Source organism: Macaca nemestrina, chromosome 3 (assembly GCF_043159975.1).
Source record: "Macaca nemestrina isolate mMacNem1 chromosome 3, mMacNem.hap1, whole genome shotgun sequence".
Classification (NCBI taxonomy): domain Eukaryota; kingdom Metazoa; phylum Chordata; class Mammalia; order Primates; family Cercopithecidae; genus Macaca; species Macaca nemestrina.
The window spans coordinates 189466006-189490660 of NC_092127.1; the positions used below are offsets into that span (position 1 = coordinate 189466006).

The window sequence follows — 24655 nt, forward strand, 5'->3', positions numbered from 1 at the left end:
CTCCTCTGAGAAGAAACGTGGTGTTTGGGTACAACATGGATATCTTCAACTAGGAATCCTACTCTAGTCTTTGACATTGAAATCAAAGGTCCCAAAACTGGAAGTCCAGATCCAGAACAGCCTCCTCTGTGACTTTGGGCAGGTTGGTCAAGCTCTCTGAGCCTCAGTCTTCTCTTCTGTACACTGGGGATACCAGTGCTTGTATTGCAGAGTGACTGCGCTGATCAGATGAGCGAGCATACGAAACACGCTCAGCACAAAACCTGATGAGCGAGCGCCCGCTCATTAATCGGCACCCGGCTCTCATCTCTACTTCAGCTGCCTCTTCTTGGCATCTGTCTTTCTGGCAGGAAACCACTACCTCAAACTTATCATATAACCTTGAAATGGCTCCCTGAGCTGATGGCCCAGATTCAAATCCATCTGGCCCAAAGTTGCTTTGTCCCAGGAACACTTTAATTTCTAAAAAAAAAAAAAAAAAAAAGTTTGACATTGCCCAGATGCCAGCTGTGCTGTTGCTAATTTTAACTTCCTCAGTGTGTGTGTCATTGTTCTTGGACATGACCCCGTCATGAACCCCAGGCCCCATCAACCATGAAAGGAAATCACAATTTCAACTGTGCGTCTGTGGTTATTATGCTCGAGGCTGTTACAAGAATATAAATGGGAAACCATTTCAAAGTCTAACAGCTGGGTAGATTTAAGTAAACAATGGAATAATTTCAGCTACTGAAGACGCTGTTTACAAAGCATTTTTAGAAAATGTTTACAAAAGGATCTTAGAATACCGAGAAATCCCTATGTGAAATTGTTTAGATGTCAGTTACCATTCTGGAAGGAAAGAGGAAGTAAGGAGGGGGAGGGCAGGGGAGGGAAGGGGAATAGAGAGAAGGGGAGGAAGGGAAGAAAGGCAGGAGGGAGGGAGGAGAGGGGAAGAAGGGAGGATGAAAGATGACATAATGAGGAAAAACAAAAATGAGAGTAGGATTTCTAGTCGAAATAACGGACTACACATATGCATTTGTTTCACTGCCTTCCAAAACACACTGAAGTCACAACAGAAAGAGATACACAGGAACCAAGAAAATACAGAGAAGACCACAGGAACAAAATGTTGAAAGCTGGAAAGCAGATGTCCAAAAGATGTGCTGCAGCTGGAACAGCGAAATCTCTGCTGGCAGTGAGGGCAGTGAGGAGAGCCAAGCCCCTGATGTGTCACTCAGGAGCTGGGGGCTGGGCCTCTGCCACACTGGTGGGGGCGCGAGTGCACGTTGGAAAACTGTGTAGTAGTAACCACCAAAGCTGAATCTACACACACCCAGCCATTCCTCTCTTAGGTATATACCAGCGAAAGATGTGAACCTATGTTTAATAAAAGGCTGAACAAGAGTGGAGCAAGAACAAGCACCGAAGCCTCACGCATCACGGTCCCAAATGTGAAACTATCCAAATATCCAACAACTGGAGAACACACTGTGCAGATTCGTGCAATGGAATTCTACACAGCGATGAAATAGAAAAAGCTAGTGCTACGCCTGGCCAAAGGATGGATCTCACATGCCTCGGATTGAGCAAATGGACCCAGACATAAGAGAGTGTGTGTGCTGTATGGTTCCATTTTTAGAAAGTTTAAAATCAGCTAAGATTTGTGTGGCAGCAACTTCTAAGACGACTCCCAGTGATCCTGCCTCCTGCTTTTCAAGACTCTGTGGGGTCCCCTCCCCTGGAGTATGGGCTGGACCCAGCACCTTGCTTCTGATGAGCAGAGCAAGACAAAAGGGTTGGGCTGTCACTCCCAAGGTCAGGTTACAGAGACTCTGGCTGCCGACCTGCTCACCTATTGCTCTTTGGTTAATCTGCTCTGAAGGAAGCCGCCTCGCTGGGGCTGCCCATGTGCAAGGAACTGAGGGAGGCCTCTGGCCAGCAGCCAGCAAAGAACAGACCATCACATTAGCCTGACAGCTAGCAAGGAGCTAAATCCAGAAATATACCACCTACGAGAGGCTGGATGCAAATCCCGCACGAGTTGAGCCTTGAGATGCTCACCGCCCCACCTGCCACTCACTATGGCCTGTGAGACCCTCAGCCAGAAAGAGCTGAGCTGCACCTGGAGTCCGGACCCATAGGACCATGAGATAATTTGCTTTAAGATGCTATGTTCTGAAGTAATTTGTTATGCAATCATGGATGACTAGTACAGGTTTTGCTACCAGAAGGAGGGTGTTACCATAAAAGATATCTAAATATATGGAAGAGGCTCTGGAACCAGGCAGAGAATGAATTCTGAAACAGCATTTTAAATAGCCTTGAATGGACTCTAAGAAGAAATAGGGCCTCTGAGGACATTGCCAGTGAGTCCTCACAGGAGGCGAGAAGCAGCCATCAACAGTCTTGGGATGAAACCAAGGATGTGACTCTACAGTCCCTTGGTAAGAACTCAGAAAGGTGAGGGGTGGTGCCTCCCAGTGTTATCAGTCACAGTAAAGAGATCCTTTAAATAGGAACCCTTTAGGCCGGGTACGGTGGCTCATACCTATAATCCCAGCACTTTGGGAGGCTAAGGCAGGCAGATCACTTGAGGTCAGGAGTTCGAGACCAGCTTGGCCAACATGGTGAAACCCGTCTCTACTAAAAATACAAAAATTAGCCAGGCGTGGTGGCGCATGCCTACAGTCCCAGCTACTCGGGAGGCTAAGGCACAAGAATCAGTTGAACCCAGGAGATGGGGGCTGCAATGAGCCAAGATTGCACCACTGCACTCCAGCCTGGGTGACAGAATGAGACTAAGTCTCAAAAAAATTAAAAAACACATTTTTTTAAAGAGACATTTCAAAGCGATGAAGGCTATGCCTGTGGACCGTCTCAGTCAAACTACAGGGCCTCTAGGAAGCTTGCCGTTGTGTCTCTCAGCTCTCTCATCAGGGTAGCGGAGGGATTATCTGAAAGAAATTGGTGGGTGCCTTTTGTCTTACAGTGTGAACCCCAGTGAGATTCACAGGAGGCCCACAGATTTTTAGGAGAGTTGCCTTAGCAAAATACTTGAAGCTGAGACTGAACACAGGCATGTGATATGAAAAGAAGCAGTTGGATCCCAAAACTCTTTTTTTTTTTTGAGACGGGGTCTCACTGTCACCCAGGTTGGAGTGTAGTGACATGATCTCATCTCACTGCAACCTCCACCTCCCACATTCAAGTGATTCTCCTGCCTCAGCCTCCCAAGTAGCTGGGATTACAGGCAACTGCCTGGCTAGTTTTTTTTGTTTTGTTTTTTGTTTTTGTATTTTTAGTAGAGGTAGGGTTTCACCATGTTGGCCAGGCTGGTCTCAAACTTCTGAACTCAGGTGATCTGCCCGCCTCAACCTCCCAAAATGCTGGGATTACAGGCGTGAGCCACCATGCCTGGCTGATCCCCAAAATTCTACTGAGCAAGAAGCAGGCTGAGAAAACCACTCAGCTGCGACAGACATGCACGACCTTTCATGAAAAACGATGGACGACTCAAAGGATGGAAGCAGGAGCTCAGAAGGTAGAGCCAAGAGCTATGGAGACTTATTCTCAGGCTTTGAGACTCAATCAAGGAACTGCCAACATTTCCCAGCCAGATGGCAGAACCGCCATGAACCAGTGACTCCTTGGTGCCTTCTATTTTCCCCTTTTTGAATAGAAATGTCAGGTCCACCCCTGCATGTTGTATGTCAGGAGGGTCGAGAAGATATCTTCCTTCTTTAGCTTCATAGACCTACAGATTATGGGAAATACAGCCAAGGAGCCTCATCCACACCTGGATCTGGTTCGGATGATGAGATTCCAGACTTTGAGCTAATGCTGTCATGAGATTTTTAAGAACCATGGGAGGGGGTGATTGTAATTTGCACGGGAGAGGGTCATCAATCATGGGGGCCAGAAGACAGATTGGGAGGAAGTCTCAGATGTGGACCTAGTAATTCTCACTTCCTGACATTCCTGCCCTTGTATAATCCCTTCTTTTTGAGTGTGGGCTGGATGCAGTGACCTGTTAGCAATGAACAGAATACTCTTGCATGATGGAATTAAGGCACTGTTTGTTTTTTACATTGAATTTGAAAGAATGTCAATTGTGCAGAAAAACTATAAGGACCCAGATAAGAAGAAGTGAAGTCAACAGAAGAACCTTAATGGTGAAGCTTTAGATCTCCAGCACTGAACCATTATGCTGCTCTTCCACTGTGCTCCGGAACCAGAGGGAACTGGTTAACATCCTGGCTCTACTGCCCCGTGAGCAACAGTGAGCAACTTATTCATATCTGAGCTTCGGTTTCCCTATCTATAAAATGGGAATAATTATATCTACCATATGGAGTAGTTGTGAGTATGAATATGTGAAGCCCTTTGCATCAGGCCTGGCATGAACTACCTTTACTGGCTGCATCCAAACCTTCCCCTATGTGCCTGGTCTTGATTTACAGCATTATGACCAATCCATGCCTCTGCACCAGAGACCCAGAAGCTCCCCTGACTTCTTTCTCTTCTTCCTCCACCCAATCCTGTAGATTGGGTCCTGTAGATTGCGTTTCCCTCCTGTCACACTCACCTCTTCCATCTCCTATCTCCTTTCTTCATTTCTTATGAGAACTGCTGGAATAGAACCTAGCTGGTCACGCTGACTTCTTTTTTTTTGACATAGTCTCGCTCTGTTGCCCAGGCTGGAGGGTAGTGGCACAATCTCAGCTCACTGCAAGCTCCACCTCCCAGGTTCAAACAATTCTCATGCCTCAGCCTCACACCTGTAATAGCTGCATTCTCACCTGTAATAGCTGTCTTCCCACCTGCAATAGCTGGGATTACAGGTGTGCTCCACCACACCCAACTAATTTTTGTATTATTAGTAGAGATGGGGTTTTGCCATGTTGGCCAGGCTGGTCTCACACTCCTGGCCTCAAGTGATCTGCCCACCTCAGCCTCTCAAAGTGTTGGGATTACAGGCATGAGCCACCACTCCCAGCTTGCATTCTTTTCCCAACATATTCTCCACCTCATAGCTAGAATTATCAAAATATGTTCATGTCTCATTTTATCCAAAACTTTTGCACAGCTGCAGTCAATTATGTGTAGATTCTGAACCTCATGTACATGATGTCTTAATCTGTTTTCTGATGCTATAACAGAATACCATAGACTTGGTAATTTATACAGAAAATAAGTGTATTTCCCATGGTTCTGGAGGCTGGGAAATCTAATAACAAGGTGCCAGCATCTGGTGAGGGCCTTCTTGCTGCATCATAGCATGGCGGTGGGCAAAACATGAGACAGCAGGTGCATGCCAACTCAGGCCTCTCTTCCTATCCTTATAAAGCCACTAATCCCATCATGAGGGCCCCACCCTGATGATCTCATCTAACCCAAATTACCTCCCTAAGGCCTCACCTCCAAATACCATCAACTTACTAGCTTGTGCATTAAGTTTTCAACATATGAACTTTTGAAGGACACATTCAAACCACGGCACATAATATCATTTGATCCACACAATAACACTACCAGGTGGGTGTCTCTGGATGAAAAATGAGAGCGTTCATGGGAAAAAGTTCCTTGCCCAAGGTCACATGACTAGGAGATGGAGGAGGCTGGCCTGGAACACCTCCTTGGGGTTGGCAAAGCATTTCATTCACATCCTCATTCTCTCATGCAAACCCTCCAAGGTTCACAGGGCAGTTATATTGTGCTCATTTACAGGTCAGAAAACAGGTTCTAGAGTCAATGCGGCCTGCCAATGGTGTGTGAGTGACTCTCACCTGGTGTGTCTGATATGACACCCGGTTCCTGGCTTGACCTTTCATTGTATAGCCTCCCCACTAACCAATGCTCTTTTATCAAATCTTTTGCAACAAGAAGAATCAGACTGAGGTAGAAGGAGTGGAAATTCACGCCACTCACCTGAGCTATCAAATCTCCATTTTCTGCATGGACCAAGATCACAGCTCCCAGCCCCTTAAGGAAGGTAAAGGCTTCGTAGAGCTATGGAGAGATAAACAGGGGTTGGTAGGAGATTTAAAAAAAACAAATCACAGCAGGTGCATTCACGAAGACCATTCTTCTCTCACACCCATTCAGTCATTCACCTGCCAGCCTCTGCAGACACATTCATATGGATGGAATGTGCTGCTATACAAGTCAGACTTGGAAGGACCATTCCTTGACCCTGACATCTTGTAGATCCAAAAGCAGGGAGCTGAGGATGGGGCACAACTGGTCCAAGTCACCCCAGGGCATGAAGACAGACTCAATCTCAGTGCCTATCTGTGCCTTTTGCTGTCTTTTTGGGTTGGCTTTTTTGAAACACCTGTAGGTGTTAATGGCAACAACTGGTCCTGAGAAATCACGGTTAGTTTTACAGAAATTGTCTAACTAAATCTGCTGAGGCTGTACCATAGCCACCCACATGCCACAGAAGATGTGTGCATCCTTACAAAAATGTGAACCCATACCATTTTATAGACAATGGTGGGGTGGGGAAAACAAGCTCTCTAATCACTCCAATACTCAGATAATATATAGTATGCTAACCATCCTCTCAATTAGCCAAAACAGGCCCGGCCCACTGCCCAGTGTTCTCCTCCTACCTGAGGAGAATCTGTATTTGGGCATTTGCCCCTGGTAAGGGCCAAAGCCATGAAGCTCCCTCTCCGGGGTACTTGAATCTCAACTTTGTTCTCCATGCACGCAAGACAACATCCCCTGGGATGCCTGCTTTCCGACACACATCCCTATTTCAGCAAATAGGGAAGACATGTGGAGGCATGAAGCACTTTTGAGAACCTGCACCCAGAGGCTGCTCGATTCCATCCATGCCCAGGGCTCCAGTGGTTACAATGAAACAGGTGAAAATCACAATTATGCCAGCACATCACATGCTATGTTTTCTATGTAACTGAACCAATTTTCAGCTCTTTGAATGTCTTTTGTTGATTGTATCAGAGGCCTCCTGGACATCTTGGGATAAGTTATTTTCTGTAACCCCAAGTGTTTATTTGAAAGGAAGGACATAAAGTGCTTCTCCCATTGCCCATCTATCTCCATGGTAATAACCAGTTACCCTGCTTACTGATGCCTGTATGGCAGCATTCTGTGCTAGGCACCATCCTAGCACTTTACTCGTCTTATGAAATCATTCAATTGCTTCTATAAGGCATGGCTATTATGAGCCTAAAGCACAGAGAAGTTGGGAGAGCTGCCCCTGGCTGCACAGCAAGCAGCCAGTATGGCCAGGGCTTGCAGCCTGGCTTCGCTGTAGCCTCCATGATTTTCTGCACACACTAACAAGCAGAGCAAAGGAAAGTGACAATGAAACAAAACTAGGAGACCCAGTAGTATAAGAAGGCCAGGTGTCCTGTAAGTCGTAATAGCTACTCCTGAAGAACAACTTGCGGCTCCATCTCCCTTCACTTGCTGCATCTACGTAATAATTGTTTGCTGTTGGCAGGGCCAGAAATGTTCCATCTTACAAATGTGACAAGGTGACTTGCCTAGCCTGTTGCAGTTGCTGTGAGGGAAGGCCAGGCAGTCTGTCTTCCTGAGTCAGAGCTCAGAAATGGTCCCCATCCTTGCCTGAATCCCAGAATCAAATGCAGAGCTTTTGGGAAGTACAGGTTCCTGAGTCCAACACCCAACATCCGTAACGTGCACTAAGAATTGGTATTTGAGTGAGCTCTCCAGATGATGCTGAGGATAAGCCAGGTTTGGGAGCCGCCAAACCAGGGACCCCCTTCTACATGCCACTCACACGGTCAGAAAAGAACACAAGGCCAGCAAGGGCAACAACTGACACCATATCACACAGCCACTCCGTGCCAGAATCAGGACTCGAACCCCGTGGCTTCTCACAATCTCCCTTGCCCTGTGCTGCCTGGACTGGCAAAGCTGGCCCAGTCCTGCCCAGACAAGAGGGGAGAGGGCGAGTGTGAGGGACCTACCTGGCTGTCGGACATTTGGTAGAGATCCTTATAGGCCATGTAGACTTGGAAGGAATTGACGCCTGTTTCAAGATAAAAAGGATAAAAAAAATGTTTAAGAAAAAACAGAAGCATATCTTTCCAATAAATCAATGACCACAGAGCAGAGTGGTAGTCACCAGGAGAGATGAGTGCCATTGGGATCCCCAAAGGGGCACCTATCCAGCCTGAGGGTGTGGGTGAAGGTCAAAGGAAGCTTCCAGGGAAAGTCACACCTAAGCAGAATCTGAAGGTGATGAAGAAGAAAGGGAGGAGGAGGAGTAAGAGGAGGAGAAGGAAGAAGAGGAGGAGAAGGAAGAGAAAGAGGAGGAGGAGGAGGAGGAGGTGGAAACTCCCCAGGCTGAGAGGGAGGGGTGTGATAAGGATAAGGAAGGGTGTAATAAGAATCTGCAAGGAAGATGAAAAGACATTAGTCATGCAGCTTCTAGAAATGTCCTAAAGCACATGCTTTTTTATCCCATTTTTTAAAAAATTGTGCTTGCAATTCCCATAAAGACATCAACAGTGACAGCTGCTCTGCCCGGGAGAGCTGAGTTCAGGCCTCAGTTGCTGTGTAGCACTGGAGAAGTTACTGCACCTCTCTGGGTTTCACTTTCCCCATTTCTGCAAAGAGGACATTACACCAAATGTGCTGGTTTCCCATCCTGGAAATGCCCTGCACTGGACTGTACAGTACGCTCAGGACGACTATCAAGATTTCTGGGGAAGGCCTTCTGACTTAGAGAAGGATGCACTAAAACGTTTTAGGACAAAGGAAACCAGGTGTGTTCCTCCTTCCCTTTCTTTTCTCCCTCCCTGCGTCTCTCTCTCTCTTTTCCTTCCCTAACTTATTTATTCATATTATAAACATTTATTGAGAGCCTGCTCTATGCTAGGCATGTGCTAAGCGCTTGGGATACAGAAGTTACTAAAGGCATCTTTCGGGAAATCAATCAGCTGGTTCGCTGATATTTGATGCATCTCTCCGTATGCAGGCACCGGCCATGCAACTGTGAGCAAGACGACAAGTCCCTGCCCGGAGGGGGCTCGCCATCTGGGCTGGGGTGTGGGAATACCAGCAAGTCAACGGGCAAAGACAACTCAGTCTGATGATCCCTATGTGGGGGATGCATGGGGGTTGCATCTGTCACGGGGCTTCAGGGAAGGCTTCCCAGGGGAGTGCAGCTCAGCACGAACAGGAGAATCGCTAGCAAAAGGCAGGGAGAGTGTTCCTGAAGGGGCCAGTGCTCACTCACACAGCCCCAAGGGCCAGAGGCAGCCTCGAGCAGATGGGAAACGGAGGTGCAGGGGGCCGGGGCTCTGGGCCCGAGGAACTGGAATAAGCCGGCCTGGAGGAGTGGGCGCATCCTCACGAGCCAGGCGGACAGCTTGTGATTTATTCTGAGGATGATGTGGAGCCGCTGAGAGTGTTTAAGCTGATTAGAAAATAAAAACCTGGCCGGGAGCAGTGGTTCACGCCCGTAATCCCAGCAATCCGGGAGGCCAAGGTGGGCGGATCACTTGAGGTCAAGAATTCAAGACCAGCCTGGCCAATATGATGAAACCCTGTCTCTTCTAAAAATACAAAAATCAGCCAGGCGTGGTGGTGTGCACCTGTGATCCAGGCTACTCTGGAGGCTGAGGCAGGAGAATCACTTTAATATGGGAGGCAGTGAGCTGAGATCTCGCCATTGCACTCCAGCCTGGGTGACAGAGTAAGACTCCGTCAAAAAAAAAAAAAAAAAAAAAAGAAAAAAAACCGCAGAGAGGAAGGACGGACGGAAGGAAGGAAGGAAGGAAGGAAGGAAGGAAGGAAGGAAGGACCAGACCTGCATCTAAGAGATAGCAAGTGTTGGCGAGGATGTGGAGAAAAGGAAATTCCTGAGCACCCTTTGTGGGAATGTAAATTAGCACCACCACCTTTATGGAGAACAGTACAGAGGCTCCTCACAAAACTAAAAACTGAATTACCATATACTTCAGCAGTCCCACTACCGGCTAAAAATCCAAAGGAATTGAAATCAGTATGTCCAGGGGATACCCCCGCTCCCGTGTTCATTGCGGCATTATTTACAACAGCCAAGATTAGGAAGTAACCTGGGTCCATCAATGAATGAATGGATTTTATAAATGTGGTAAATGTACACAATGGAGGCCTTAGTAAAGAAGGACATCCTGCATTGCAGCAACAAAGTTGAAGTTGTGGAACCCTATGTTAAGGGAAATAAGCCAGGCACAGAAAGGCAAATACTGCACCATCTCACTTATATGTGGAATCTAAAAAGTTAGTTGATTTCATAGAAGCATACAAAGTAGAAAGGTTGCTGCCAGGACCTGAGCACAATCGCCATTCGCCTGCTGGTGACCCAGCCCAGATGCACACAGCACAGGGCTCCCTGGATGCCTGCAAGCAGCACAGACCCACTAGGCCCCATGGAGCCCAGTGTCTTTCCCTACAAACTCCACTGCCACTCCAGAGACCCTCGCATCTCAGTGAGGGGCGCCCTAAACGACCATTCACTTAGGGCAGCAACCTAGGGAAAATTGCTCAGAACTTAATATTAGGTAAGGAAAGTAAGATACAAGACTGTCAATTTCCTTGGATTATTACTGTTATGTAGTTGCGGTGAATCACGCAGCAACTGCAATACAAGGATAATGCCTTTTTCTTTTAAAAGATAAGGTCTCGCTCTCCGAGCCAGGCTGGAGTGCAGTGCTCACTCCAGCCTCAACCTCCCAAGCTCAAGCAATGCTCCCGCTCAGCCTCCCAAGTAGCTGGGAGGCTTGCACCACCACTCCCGGCTATGTTTTTTTTTTTTTCGCGGTCTCACTATATTGCCCAGGCTGGTCTCAAGCTCTGGGCGTCAAGCAATCCTCCCTCCTCAGCCTCCCAAAGTGCTGGGATTAGAGGCATGAGCCACCATGGCCAATAATGCCTTCTTGATAGAAAGAGCTTAAACAGCTATATGAAAATGCAAATTGATGAGTGGGCAAAGAATACAATCAGATACTCACATAAGGAAAAATGTATGCAAAATGTTGAATGTAATCAGTAAAGAACTGCCACGAAAACCACAATGGTGGTGTCTTTCACCCATCGAATCGGCAAGAATTTCATAGAAGCAGTAACACCCAGTGGTGCAAAGGTGCAGGGACTAGAGATTCTGGCATAGGATTTGCAGGGGTACAAGGGGATGCATCTTTCAGGAAACCAACTTGGCAATAAGCGTCATAATCTTGAAAAATGCTAAAACCTTCGACCTTCTAATTCCACTTCTGGAAATCTGAAGAAAAATTAGAAATGCAACCAAATGTTTATACATGAAGATGTTCACCATAACAGGATTTATAATAAAACAAATAGAAAGCCTAAATGACCAATAAAAAGAAAATAGCTAAGCAAATTAACCATTATATTGTACATTAGGAGCCATTAAAAAGTTACTGATGAAGAGTAATGTGACTCGTAAAATGTTAAGTGAAAAAAGAAGGGTTCCACATAACAGCTATTGCACAACCACATAGGGAAAAATCATCCAAATACACAGAGAATGGAAAGCAATAATCCTTCACATGAAGAGTAAATTGTGATTGGGGATAGAACCAGAGGAAAACAATTTTTTTCCTTCCATTTTCTGACTTTCTTTAAATATTGGGGAAACATACCCTCGCTCTCCTTGAGGCGCCACCATTTGAGGCTGCCTCCTCAGAGGGGCCCGGACTGCCCCTTTCTGTACAGATCGCTCATGCCCTGACTCTTTCCGTTCTGTTGTTCTTCGCTTCCTTGGTGTCTTCTGATCAGTTCCCCTCCATTCGCTGTAATGCACACCATGAAGTGTCTACATTGTGCTGGTGTGAACCCAAACAGAGGGGAGCCAAGGTGGGAAGCAGGGACATACAGACACGGTCCCCTCCCTCACAGAACTCAGGGTTTGACAGAAGAGCCAGACAGACAACATCCCATAATCCAGGAACAATGGAAAAAGTGCCCCAGAGGAGGCCTAAGTAACCAGCATTGGCTATTCAAGGAAGGAAGCAATTCTGAGTGGGGAAATGGGAGAAGGTAATGGTTGAATTGGGTCTCGAAGGTGAGTAGCACTGGGCAGGCAGAGGAGAAAGGGCATTCATTCCTGGCAGGGGATCTGCATGAGCAAGGGCCTCGCAGCATAGCCAGTTTCAGAGATGGCAGCCAGGCTAGTGATCAGGGTGATAGGAAAGAAAACTGAGGTTAGATGAGCAAGGGCCTAGCATGGTAGGCTGCAGAGACTGGATCTGCTTCTGAGAACAAGGACAGCCCACAGGTTTTCAAGGAGAAAAGGATGGACTCTGTAAAGGGACTAGCCTGTTTCCTCACTGTCATGGGGCAGAGGGCAGCTCATAATCAGGCTCAGAGCAGATGCAGACAGGGGGATTTTTCACTCCACATAATCCTTGGATCTACCAAAGAACCAGGGATTCCTCAAAACCCCGTTCTGAGGCTTTAACTGACCTTTGTCCTGCACCAGCACGTCCAGCTCCTCCCGAACGCCATCATACCAGCTTGTGATGTCCACATGGAGGGAGTAATCACAGCAGGATTTGGTGTCAGCTGCTTCGTGCCACTTCTCGAAGGAGGTCAGTAGGCTGGACCCAGGCTCAGGAACAACATGGTCAACTGGGACAGGGAAATATGCATCATAATGCTTTAGACTCAAGTGTTCCAATGGTAGCCACCATCATTACCACCACCACCATCATTGCCATCATTACCATCACCACCATCATCATCACCATAATTATCACACCATCACCATCATCACTATGACAGCCACCATCATTATCACCACCACAATCATCATCACCATCATTATCAACCCATCACCATCACCATCATCGTCATTACCATTATCACCACTACCACCACCATCATCACCATCATTATCACCCCATCACCATCATCACCGTGACCACCACTATCATCATCATCATTATCACTCATCACTATCATCACCTCCAGCACCATCACCATCATCATAATCACCATCATCACCATCGTCATTACCATTATCACCACTACCATTGCCATCACCATCACCCCATCACCATCATCACCATGACCACCACTATCATCACCATCATTATCACTCATCACCATCATCACCCTCGTCATTACCATTATCACCACTACCATCGCCATCACCATCATTATCCACCCATCACCATCATCACCATGACCACCACTATCATCACCATCATTATCACTCATCACTATCATCACCTCCACCACCATCACCATCATCACCATCACCATCACCATCATCACCCTCGTCATTACCATTATCACCACTACCACCACCATCATCACCATCATTATCACCTCACCATCATCACCATGACCACCACTATCATCACCATCATTATCACTCATCACTATCATCACCTCCACCACTATCACTATCATCATCACCACCATCACCACCATCACCACCACCACCATCCACTGTCATCACCGCTATCATTATCACTCCACCACCATCATCACCATCCCATCACCACACCACCACCATCATCATCACTAACATTATCACCACCACCACCATCATCACCACCATCACCACCATCATCACCATCACCATCATCATCACCATCATCATCATCATCACCCCATCATCATCATCATCACCATCACCATCTTCATCACTACCATCCTATCACCATCATCATCATCCCAATTATCACCCCATCACCATCACCACCATTATCATCACCACCATCATCACCAACCTTTTCATAATCACTCTCACCATCATTATTGTCATATTGCCATCACTGTCACTATCATTAACCATAACCATTAATTAGCAATGACATCATCACCATTATCTTCAGTCTTCATTACCACCATCATCGCCACCATTGTCATCATCACCACCATCGCTCACTATTTGTCAGATAGTGCCACAAAAGCTTTACATAAGCTCGTTTATTCAATCCTCACAACTGTCCTGTAAAGTGAAAATTAATATCCCCATTTTGCAGATGAAAAACTTGAGGCTCAAAGAGGGTAAAGCAATTGTCCAAGAGCATACAACTAGTAAGCAGAAGAAGGAAGGTTATCCAAGACTTGTCAGATAGTCTGAACTCTTACCCACTGCTCCAAGCTGCCTCCTTTGGCATAGAATGCCAAGATGAAAAGGACCTCCGAGACCAAACAAGTTCACTTCATCATCCTTTTTTCAAATAAAATCTTAAATGTAAAGTAGATGAGAAAGGGGAGCCTCCAGTCTTTTAAACCTCCCTTGACTTCATATACTCTGAAGCTTACTGCCCTGTTTCTTCACACCCCCACCCTTCACAGGCAGATGTCAAAAAGAGAAGTCTCACCTTTCCTCCTCCCACTCACACCTCCATCCACCTAAAGCATCAGCCTTTGCTAATATGACCCTCACATCTCTAGGTCTAACGGGAGCATGCAGTCCTCAGTTTCTTGGCCTCTCGGGGCACAGAAGGTCCCTCCCTCCTTTCTTAAACTCGCTCCTCTCCAGCTTCCATGGCAACGCCACCTTCTGGCTTTTTCTTTCCTTTGTCCTACTTCTTTGGCTGCCACTTCTCAATCATCCTGAGGACTCCATCCCCTACTGTTCACTAGGCTCACTGACTGGATCCCTTTTCTTTGCACCAGCTCATTGAAACACACCACTTGCTCTGAGCTACAGAACTCTGAACCCGGTTGTGTTCTTGGCTTCTCCACCGAGATGACTCAAAAGCTCCCCCAAACCAGAATGTCCAAAACCCCATGCAGTACTGTCCCCATCCCCACCCCAGCTGTGGTGGACATCACCAAGTAACAGTTCCACAGCCAGAGGCCCAGGCCACCCGTGCCACTTCCTTTCCCTCGCATGCCCCCATGTCTGACCCAGCACCGAGGGCTGTTGACTGGCCTTCATAAAACCCAGAAGCTGTCCACTTCTGCCCAGCCCACGGCCACGCCGCCCTCATCTCTCAGCTGTATTATGCCATCGCCTCCCAGCTGGTCCTGCCACATCCCATCCCGGCCACTCTATTACCGTCTCACCAAAACACGGAACAGTTCACATCTCTCCCTGCTTAAAATACCTCAACGTTGCCTGTCACCCATATGAGAAAGAGCCACAGCCTCATCAGGTCATCGAGGCTCAGGGTTGTCCTCTCCTTGCAGCCTTGCCTCACAGGATGTCATCCCTCAATCTCCACACCCCTGCCCCGCAGGCCTCCCTGCAGTGTCTGGAATGGGAGGTGTGTTCTCACCTCAGGGCCTTTGCATATGCTATTCCCTCCTCCCGGGGCTCTGCTCTTCTCTGACCCCTTCCCCTGGTTAATTCCAACTCATTCTTCAGATCCCTGTACGAATGTCACTTCTTCAGAGAACACTTCCCTGAGGCCCCGCCCCTCAGTTCAAAGCACTGTGCACCCTTCTTTTGCAGCAGGAGTCACAGTTTCTAGTCATACATGTGGATGATTAGTGACTCCCAGAGAGATGACAGGCCCTTGACAACGAGCATCTTTCCTGCTTTTGTTCACCTGATACAGCACCCGGTGCGGACTCTTAATTAACATTTGTTGAATGAAGATGGGGAAGGGCGGGGACCCTTTCAGAGCCCCGGACTGTGGTCCTCGTGTGCTTTCACAGGCTCTTGGTGTTCCATGAAACACACTTTGGAAACTGCCCTTCACAGGCGAGGAGGATAAGGTTTACAGGGCAGGGCTTCCCAGGATCTCATAGCTGGTGATGGAGAAAAGCAGGGGATGTCCCAGGAACCCTGGCTCCTCATCCAGGACTCTTTCCCCTGCCCTAGGCAGTCCCCCTGAGCCCGGAACTTCCGTGCCCATCTCTCAGAACTCTCATGTCCCATGCACTACATGAAGGAATCTCATGTACGTCTCCAAACCACCCTAGGCGCTTCCCACGGTAAGGCCCACATTACAGACAAGGAAGCTGAGGCTCAGAGAGGCCGAGTGCTGGCCACAGTCATGCAGCTGCCTGCCGAGTGCCAGTGTGCTTGGGTTCAAACCCTGGCTGCTGGGATCCAAGTCCAAGTCTAGATCCTCCTCCCATTTCCCATCCAGCAGATCCACGGGCTGCCCTTTGGAAGAGGGATCAGGACAGTGCTTGCCTCAGAAGTCGAGCCCCACTCCTGGCTCAGGGACTTGGCAAACTCTGCCCATAGCAGTGGGCTTCAGCCCACAGACCACGCTTCCAAAGGGACTCCTTTGTGAAGAAGTGGGAGAGATGGGCAGGGTTGGGGCCAGCTTACAGACAAGTAGCCTGGAACTGAAGAGCCTAACAGTTGACAGAACATTTACAATAAACTGTGGCCTATTTAGTTCAAATTGCTTATTAAAATGAATTCAAGCAAAAGCAGCTCTTCAAAATCAACACAAGAAACAGCAATCGGGCTGCACAGGGCTATGGAGGAGGAATCCAGTTTCCCAGACCGAGCACTGTTGGGGACTGGTCTCATTGCCCACAGTATTTCCTTCCCTCCCCAGCCTCACCAGGGCTCTCTGTGGCACAATGTGCTCCTGTCAACTTTGGGCTTGGCCACGTGACTGACCTTGGCCAACAGAATGTGGGTGGAAGCTGCAGCATGGAAGTGAAGAGATGAGGCAGTGAGAGGAGGCAAGTTTCAGCCAGAACCCCCTGCATTCTGCCATTCACCAGGAGAACAGAGTGGCTGGGGAGTCACTGGGTCCAGAATGGGAGACCCATGGTGTCCGAGTCCAACCCGCAGCTGAGCACAGCCACTCCAGCCCCATGCCCACTCCTGCACACCCTCAAATGAGAAAAACAAGTGTTGCTTGAGATTTGGGGGCTGTTTGTTATGCGGTCTTATCACAGTATTACTGCAGCAATACTGACTAATACAACCACTTCCCAGCTATGTCTCCTTGGGCAAGTTGCTTCACCTCTCTGGGCCTCTATTCTCCCATCTGTCACAATAATACCTATGTCACGGGTTCTGAAACCACAGCCATCTTCACATCATGTTGAAGGGTTTTCTTTTTTTTTTTTTTTTTTTTGCTTTATCTCCCTATAATCCATGTCTTCTTCACTTAATGCTTTTCTTTAAACAAATTTTGTTTCTAAAAATCTAAATGTGACTTCAGTCTCATGCTAAGCAATTATACCAATGAGATGGTATTTCAATATTTTTAAAATATTTTTTTTAAATTGGTGCCTATAAAACCATGTTGTTTATTAAGCCATCTTGGGTAGCCCCAGTGGCACACATGGTGTGCTCTGTAAAACGGCAACCTGTGTCCTAGGGCTGCAGTGAGAATGAAATCCAGTGGCACCCTGCGCAGACAGCCTCAAACACACTGAGCACTTGTGATGCTGGTGATGAAGAGGGGACCTCACAGTCTATGTCCCTAAGGCAGGGGACTGTCACTCACTGATCATCGTGGTCCCGCCCACCAGGGCCGCCCTGGTCCCTTGGAAGAAGTCATCAGCGGCAGTCATCCCCTGGGAGGGCTTCTGCAGGTACGTGTTGACATCGATACCTCCGGGAATAACCATCCGCCCGTTGGCTTCAATGGTCTTCACTCCACCAGGAACGATTAAGTTCTCTCCTATTTGTCTGGAGGCAAACAACAGAGACAGCCTTGGTTCTTAAAGGAAAAGTAGAATGGGCAGTCAACCCACAGCTTCAGTTCTGTTAAATAAACATTTCTGAGTTAGGCCCTTCACAAGGCCCTGGGTAGACAGATAACTCAGGCAGGGCACATGCCCTCAGGGGGCTCACAGTCTAACAGGAGGTAAGGCAGGTGGGCAGACTGTTAGAGTCCAGTATAGCAGAGAGAGCCAGGGGACACGAGGAGGGGCTCTTTCATCCAGCCCGTTATCTAAGAAGGCTTCCAGGTGGAGGGGGTGGCAGAGCTCAGTCCAACAGAGGTGAGACCAGCATGATGCACACGCTGACTGTCACATCTATTCCGATGTAGCAGGTGCCGGAAAACTTCCTCCAGAAGGAGGGTAAATTCCAAATGGGGAAGGAGGGAAAGGAGCCTACGAAAAGAGAAACCAAGCCCCCGGGGATCTCTGTAGGTGACTTATTGATGACGGTGGCTTCTGGCTTTTATTTGCTGGCACCAGAGTCAGGAGGTCTATCAAGGCGCTGGGGGAAGAGGCTCAGCCAGAACCAGGAAAAGGACCCAGCAGCGTCCAAGGTCAAGGTCTGGCTCAGACCATGAGATCTGTGAGTGATTTTTACTTAAAAAAAAAAAAAATGCAATTGTTGTGAACTCTTGAGATTGGGCAGTATATTAATTTTCTAAGTCACATGAAACACCAGTAGTAAAGACCCAGGAAGATGCTGCTTCAGTGACCAAAAGTGCAGTTCTAGACAGAACCCACAGCCAGGCAACCAAGACAGTAGCCCCTGCCCTCCTGGGCTCCCAGGAGAACCTGGGCCAGCAAGCAGATCCCAGCTGGGGCTCCCCCGAAAAAGTGGGTGCCACACACTGTGCTCTTAACCCAGGAAATAAGCCTAGGACCGCACAGTGCCAGGGACAAGGTGGACACTCAGAAAATGTTACCACACATGTCCACCTCCACCAGGATCACCACCGCCGCTGCTTTTAATAACCAATCCCTTACCTTCAAAATGTCCACCGCCGCTGCTTATAACCAATCCCTTACCCCCAGAATGTCCACTGCCACTGCTTATAATATCCCCAGAATGTCCACTGCCACTGCTTATAATATCCCCAGAATGTCCACTGCCACTGCTTATAATATCCCCAGAATGTCCAACTTGACTGAGGGAAATCCTGTCTTCCCCAATCCTTCTGCCGTCCTCTCCAAACGTGTGGGCTTGCCAACAGCTGAAGGGAAAGGGGTCAGGAAGACACCTGGCCCTTAACTTAAAAGGAACAGCAACAGGAGAACAGCGTCTTCTAAGCGCATCACGGCTTCTCTCATTGAATGCTCACAACCAGCTCTAACAGAGGACAGGGTAGCACCCCAAATGCCAACCCAGGCAAAGACCTGGGCACAGTCCAGTCAGAAGAGCCACTGGCTGTAGACATGCGCATGGTGTGTCTACACATGGGCACGGACCTACGCATGAGTGTCAGCAGAATCACAGCTCAGTCTGATTCAAGCCTGTGACCGAGTCACCATGCTGTGGGGGCCAACAAGTACTCTGATGAGAGGTTCTTTTATTTATTTTTGAGACAGGATCTCTGTCAGTCAGGCTGGAGTAGAGTAGTGCACGTCATGGCTCACTGCAGCCTCACTTGCTGGGCTCAAAGCGATCCTCCTGCCTCAACCTCCCAAGTAGCTGGAACTACGGGCGTGTATACCACCATGCCCAGCTAATTTTGTTTTTTAATTTTTTGTAGAGATGGGATCTCCCTATGTTGCCCAGGCTGATCTGGAACTCCTGAGCTCGAGGGGTCCTCCTGCCTTGGCTTCCCAAAGTGTTTGAGCAAACATGCCTGGCTTTTCTTTCTTTCTTTCTTTCTTTTCTTTTTTTTTTTTTTAAGAAATAGCACATTTCCTGAGCAGCCTGGTTGGCCACAGTCCTAAGATGCTTAATGTTCAACAATGAGTGCCATCTCTGCAGCCAGAGGCTCTTTCTTACCAGGCACAATCATAGCCTCTTAACAAACCCTCTCTGGTCTCCCGCCAGCAGCCCTGTGAGGTAGGAGGTATTCCCATTTTGCAAAAGAGGACAACACAACTCAGAGAGGTGTAGTGACTCATCCAAAGCCACCCAGCAAGTCAGTGATGGGCCTGGATTTAAGCCCAGGTCTACTCAAGACTAAGATCAGAGCTCTGACCAGCGGGCTTTACTGTTGCCCTGCTTCCCGTATATAGAAGCCAGATTCTCCCTGAACTGGGTTTAAACTAAACGGGACTCACTGAATGGTGCTCAATAGCAACGTGCTTGAAAGGGAAAGAGGAGAGAGGAAGCTCAGTTCAGTGAATGAGACAGACGCCCCTCCCCCAACACCATCACCCCACAGTGCAGAAGAAACTCTCAACCACCGGCACCTGATTCACCAAGGCTAAGTGAATTAAATGGAAACCCCGATGAATCATAATCCAATGAATCACGACAGCTGAACGGTTCTTAAGAAAACTTGGCAAATGGCCACAAAATTAAAGGATTCTTGGGGTTTAATTAAAGTGGAGGAGAATAATTGTGCCTCTGCGTGCCAGGTGGTCCCTGGGGTGAGCACAGCTGGTCCCTGGCTCTTCCACACCTACCCTTCTCCGCCTGCAGGATGCACATTCAGAATAAACACCCGAGGGCCGTGTGAGGTCTCAGTCACTGTCACTCGCTCAGCTTCACAAGGCCAGAGGAGAACTGCTGACACTCAGAGAGCTTCTCAGCAACGGATTCAAGTAAAAGGGGTTTACGACCAAGAGGGGCTGACAGATAATGAATTTAGGGAAACTGCAGATTTCCTCAACAGCCAGGTTAGCCGGAGTCCTAGGATCCTTGATGTTCATACATACAGCAGGCACTTAATGAATGCAGCTCAACCCATGGCCACTTGCTCCATCTGTATACCCCCTGGGATTGCAGGCCCTCTATAAGGGGGCCTGGCCCGGGAAGGACAGGCGTGGATGTGGTCAGATCAAAGCAGCAGGTGGTGTGTGGGAGCGGGGAGCCCACGAGATCATTCTAAGGGTCATTTTACCTTTCAGGCTTCAGAAGCCCAAAACCCCACACAAAGGGGTGTTCCCTCGGAGTTGCTTTCTCTATATCTAAGCCATGGTTGAGTTAGAAAACCTCATTTTTTTGACGCATCCTGACACCCTTCCCCACCCCCCATCTGCCTTCCTAACCATTCGGGATCCAGGTGCCCTGCAGCTGACAGGAGCACCCTCACCACCTGATGGCCAACATTCATCTGTTTATGCTTTCCCTGAATTGGCGCTCCAGGACCTACTCCGCAGGCCTGGTGCTGGGCCCCAGGGTGGGGGCCACGAGGCGAGGCCCTGGTCAAGGAGCAATGCAGTGTGACGAGGGCTGCAACAGACAGCAGCTCACGGGCTCTGGGGACAGAGGGATGCACCCCACACCATCTTGGGGTCAAGGAAGGCTTCCTGGAGGAGGAGTCGCATGAGCTGGGCCCACAAGGACAAACAAGAGATGAGGGGAAGGCAGAGGGGCAGGGAGAAAAGGTGTTCCAGGCAGGGGACTGATGGGTGCAAGGCTCTGAGGTGACAGCAGCCTGCAAGTTCTGTGAGTCCCAAGTTTTCATTATGGCCAGAAGAGTAAGCAAGGAATGAAGCCAGAGGAGGGGAGGTTCGAGCTGGACTTGAAATGGTCAAAGTTTAGGACTAGAACTGGGGGGTGAGCTGGGGGGAGGCAGGGAGGGCTCAACTGTTCTGGGTACCCCTCTTCGCTGGGTGATTTGCATATGTAGTCTCTTTCAATGCCCCCAATACTCCACAGCCCCTTTCCCCCAGCCTCCTCCTCCTCCTCCTGCATCATCATCCCCAAAGCCCACACGGGCCCCAGGATGATTCTGTTAATGGTATCAATCCCCTTCTGCCTTCCCCTAGCTCCAATTCCCCTCTGCCTTTCCTTCTTGTGCCAACCACTCATGCTGGATCCTGAAACAGTGTCCTTCTCTCCTCTTCCAGATTTCAAGGGAAGAGGCTGAGCACCCAGCAAATCCAGGGCACAACTCCCAGAAGGAGAACTGTACCGATCCTCACCCACCAGTAAAATGTTAAGGCCAGCCGGGCGCGGTGGCTCACACCTGTAATCCCAGCACTTCGGGAGGCTGAGGCAGGTGGATCACGAGATCAGGAGATCGAGACCATCTTGGCCAACATGGTGAAATCCCATCTCTACTAAAATAAAAAAAATTAGCCGGGCATGGTGGTGCATGCCTGTAGTCCCAGCTACTCAGGAGGCTGAGGCAGGGGAGTCGATTGAACCCGGGAGGCGGAGGTTGTATGTAGTGAGCTGAGATCGCACCACTGCACTCCAGCCTGGGCAACAGAGTGAGACTCTGTCTCAAAAAAAAAAAAGAAAAGAAAAGTGAAGGCCACCTACAGACCCCTGCCTGGCGTTATGGACAGAATTTTGTCTCCCAAAATTCATGTTGAAGCCCCAGCCCACCCCCATGGGACTACCTTTGGAGACGGGGCCTTTAAGGAGGTGATTAAGGTTGAATGAGGCCACAAGAGTGGGGTCAGAATCCAACAAGACTGGTGTCCTTAGGAGAAGAGCCCCCAGGAGTGTGCACACACACAGAAAGAGCCCGAGGACAGCCAGAAGGTGGTGTCTGCAAGCCAAGGACAGAGGCCTCAGGAAGAACCAACCCTGATGGCCACTTGATCTGGGACTTCCAGCCTCCAGAACTGTGAGAAATAAACTGCAGCTATTTAAACCACCCAGCCTGTGGCATTCTGTTCCGGCAGCCAGAGCTGGCTAAGACACCTGGGTTGTCGTAAGCAGGACTGAGGAGGGAGCCAATGAGAAGAAAGTAAAGGAAACTCCAGCCCCAACGTCCATCTTTTCTTTAAGTGCCAAGGCCGGGCTTGGAAGCCACACATTCCTCCTTCCTCCCTGCTCCCCTCAACCCAATTCCAGAAACTGTGGGTAGGTGGAAGGAAGAGCTGTGAATTCAGTTGTCTTAGGGTGGAATCCGGGCCTTGACCCTAACTCACCCCGTCATATGAAGCCAGGTACCCAGACTCATTGGCCTGCTGCCTCCAAAACCACAAAACAGGAAACATGTCGGCATTTTGCAGCTTTTGTGTGAGCATTGCATGAGAGGAGCTGCCTCAGCTGTGTGGCAGGGAGCCTAGCCCAGGGGGGCACCTGAGAAATGCCAGCCCCTTGTCCACCCGCAGCGTGCACCTCCCCCAACCTCTGTGAGGTCTCTACCCCTGAAACACAGGCACACAGCCCTGTCATTCCAGGGCAGAATGCCAGCCTTCCATTCCATCTAAGGCCAGGCAGCCTGGCGACACAGGTTTCTTAAAAGGTCCGTTTTGATCAACCCACTTGATAAGTCCATCCTCCAGGTAGACGTCAGCATAAAGGGACTGGTCATCGTTGATGATCCGTCCACCTTTGATGAGGAGTCGGTCACTCTGCAAAGCAAGGCAAAGTATTAAGGTTCCTTGGAGAAAAGCCAGGAGAAATTTTTTTCTTTTTAATTTCGAATGAAAGAATTATCAAATATTTTCAAAAGTCAAGGCATTTAACTTCCCCATCCCAGATCCATCACCAGCTTCAATACTTCTCTATCCAACACTTCCCGTTCTCCTTTCACCTTTCTCCCCTCTCACTTTGTTTTGTTTTTGCCGAGATGTTTTAAAACAAAGTCCAAGCACTGTATCTTTCCACCTAGAAATACTTTACTAGATCTCTCTCACTGCTAACCCACTTCCCGTCTGCCCCGAGAAATGAGTGTGGGCAGCAAGATGCACTTTTTTTTTTTTCTAAACAGGAAAGGGGTAAAGACTTTTTAAAGAAACAAAACCAGAATCCATTATCCCAACGAACCCAATTAATTTAATAGCTTCCCTATCAGTCAATAATCAGGCCCTGTTCAATGTTCCTTGATTGACTCATGGATGTCTTTCTGTAGTTGGAAGGTTTGAATCAAGAGCCATACCAGACCCCATAGCACACCTGCCTCATCATCTCGGCAGTCTCTGTCAGCATCTGCACTGGCCCCTCCTCCCTTTTGAATGTCATTCATTTGTTGAAGAAACTGGGTCATTTGTAGAACAGGGAGTTATCAAGGTATTATTAAATATGATAATGATCAACTGAGAGACATTTTAAAAGATAGTGAAGAGACTAAAAACCCCACTTTCCCAGTATAACTCCCGGTTGACATTCTGATGTCTCCCCACCCTTTTTCCTCTGTTTTCTTCCCCACAGTGCACACATCCGCTCACTCATCCAAGCACCGATCAGCTACCAACTGATGCTCTGAGTGCCAGAGGGGACCAGGCATAGAGCTGGAATCTGCTTTCCGGGGTTGACAGATGGAGAGACAGATGTTTATCAAGTCATAGGGTATGTGGGGTTGAAGAGGAGAAGAGTGGGGACCTGCCATGGAAGCCAAGCAAAGGCGCTGCCAACCTTATCTGGGGGGTTGGGCAGAGAAAGCGTAGACCCAGAAAATAAGTCTAAAAAACAGTCTATTTATATTTCCTATATCTACACTCTGTATGACTATGGATAGATAAATGGATGTGTCATTAGAGGAAGGCGGATAAACACACACACACACACACACAGGACTGTATGAATATGTCTATGTAAATATTCATGTATTCAGATGATGTTCTCCAAAGGGCATTTTCAATCCCCCAGCCTATCCTAAGGGCACAGACCTAGGCTTTCAACCCTCTTCTACTTGTCAATACCATTCCAGAATGGAACTCAGCCGTAAACATGTTTATGCATAAACACAAAGAAAGCTTCACCATATGGAGCGTTCCGGGCGGAGGGAATGATATGCAAGTCAGAAACCAGAATATTATGGGAACCAAAAAGAACACAATTCTGTCCTTCCTGCATTTTACCATAATCACATCCCAACTTGCCGCACATTCTTCATGACTATGTATATATATACATATACTTTTTTTTTCTTTTTTTTGAGACGGAGTCTCCCTCTGTCGCCCAGGCTGGAGTGCAGTGGCGCGATCTTGGAAACAGGGCCTTTGGCGTGAA

General features: G+C 48.4%; 1 protein-coding gene across 4 annotated transcripts in view; it reads right to left on the minus strand.

Annotated features, from left to right (window-relative positions):
• The window catches only part of LOC105483917 (collapsin response mediator protein 1), a 71864-nt gene that overhangs the window by 23115 nt on the left and 24094 nt on the right, over positions 1-24655 (minus strand). For all 4 annotated transcript variants that reach the window (XM_011745006.3, XM_011745009.2, XM_071093899.1 and 1 more), the window contains exons 2-6: positions 22967-23055; positions 17382-17566; positions 12457-12621; positions 7950-8011; positions 5914-5994 (exon numbers count right to left, since the gene is read on the minus strand). In XM_011745006.3, coding sequence (XP_011743308.1) covers positions 5914-5994; positions 7950-8011; positions 12457-12621; positions 17382-17566; positions 22967-23055 — 582 coding nt within the window. The remainder of the gene's footprint in view (positions 1-5913; positions 5995-7949; positions 8012-12456; positions 12622-17381; positions 17567-22966; positions 23056-24655) is intronic.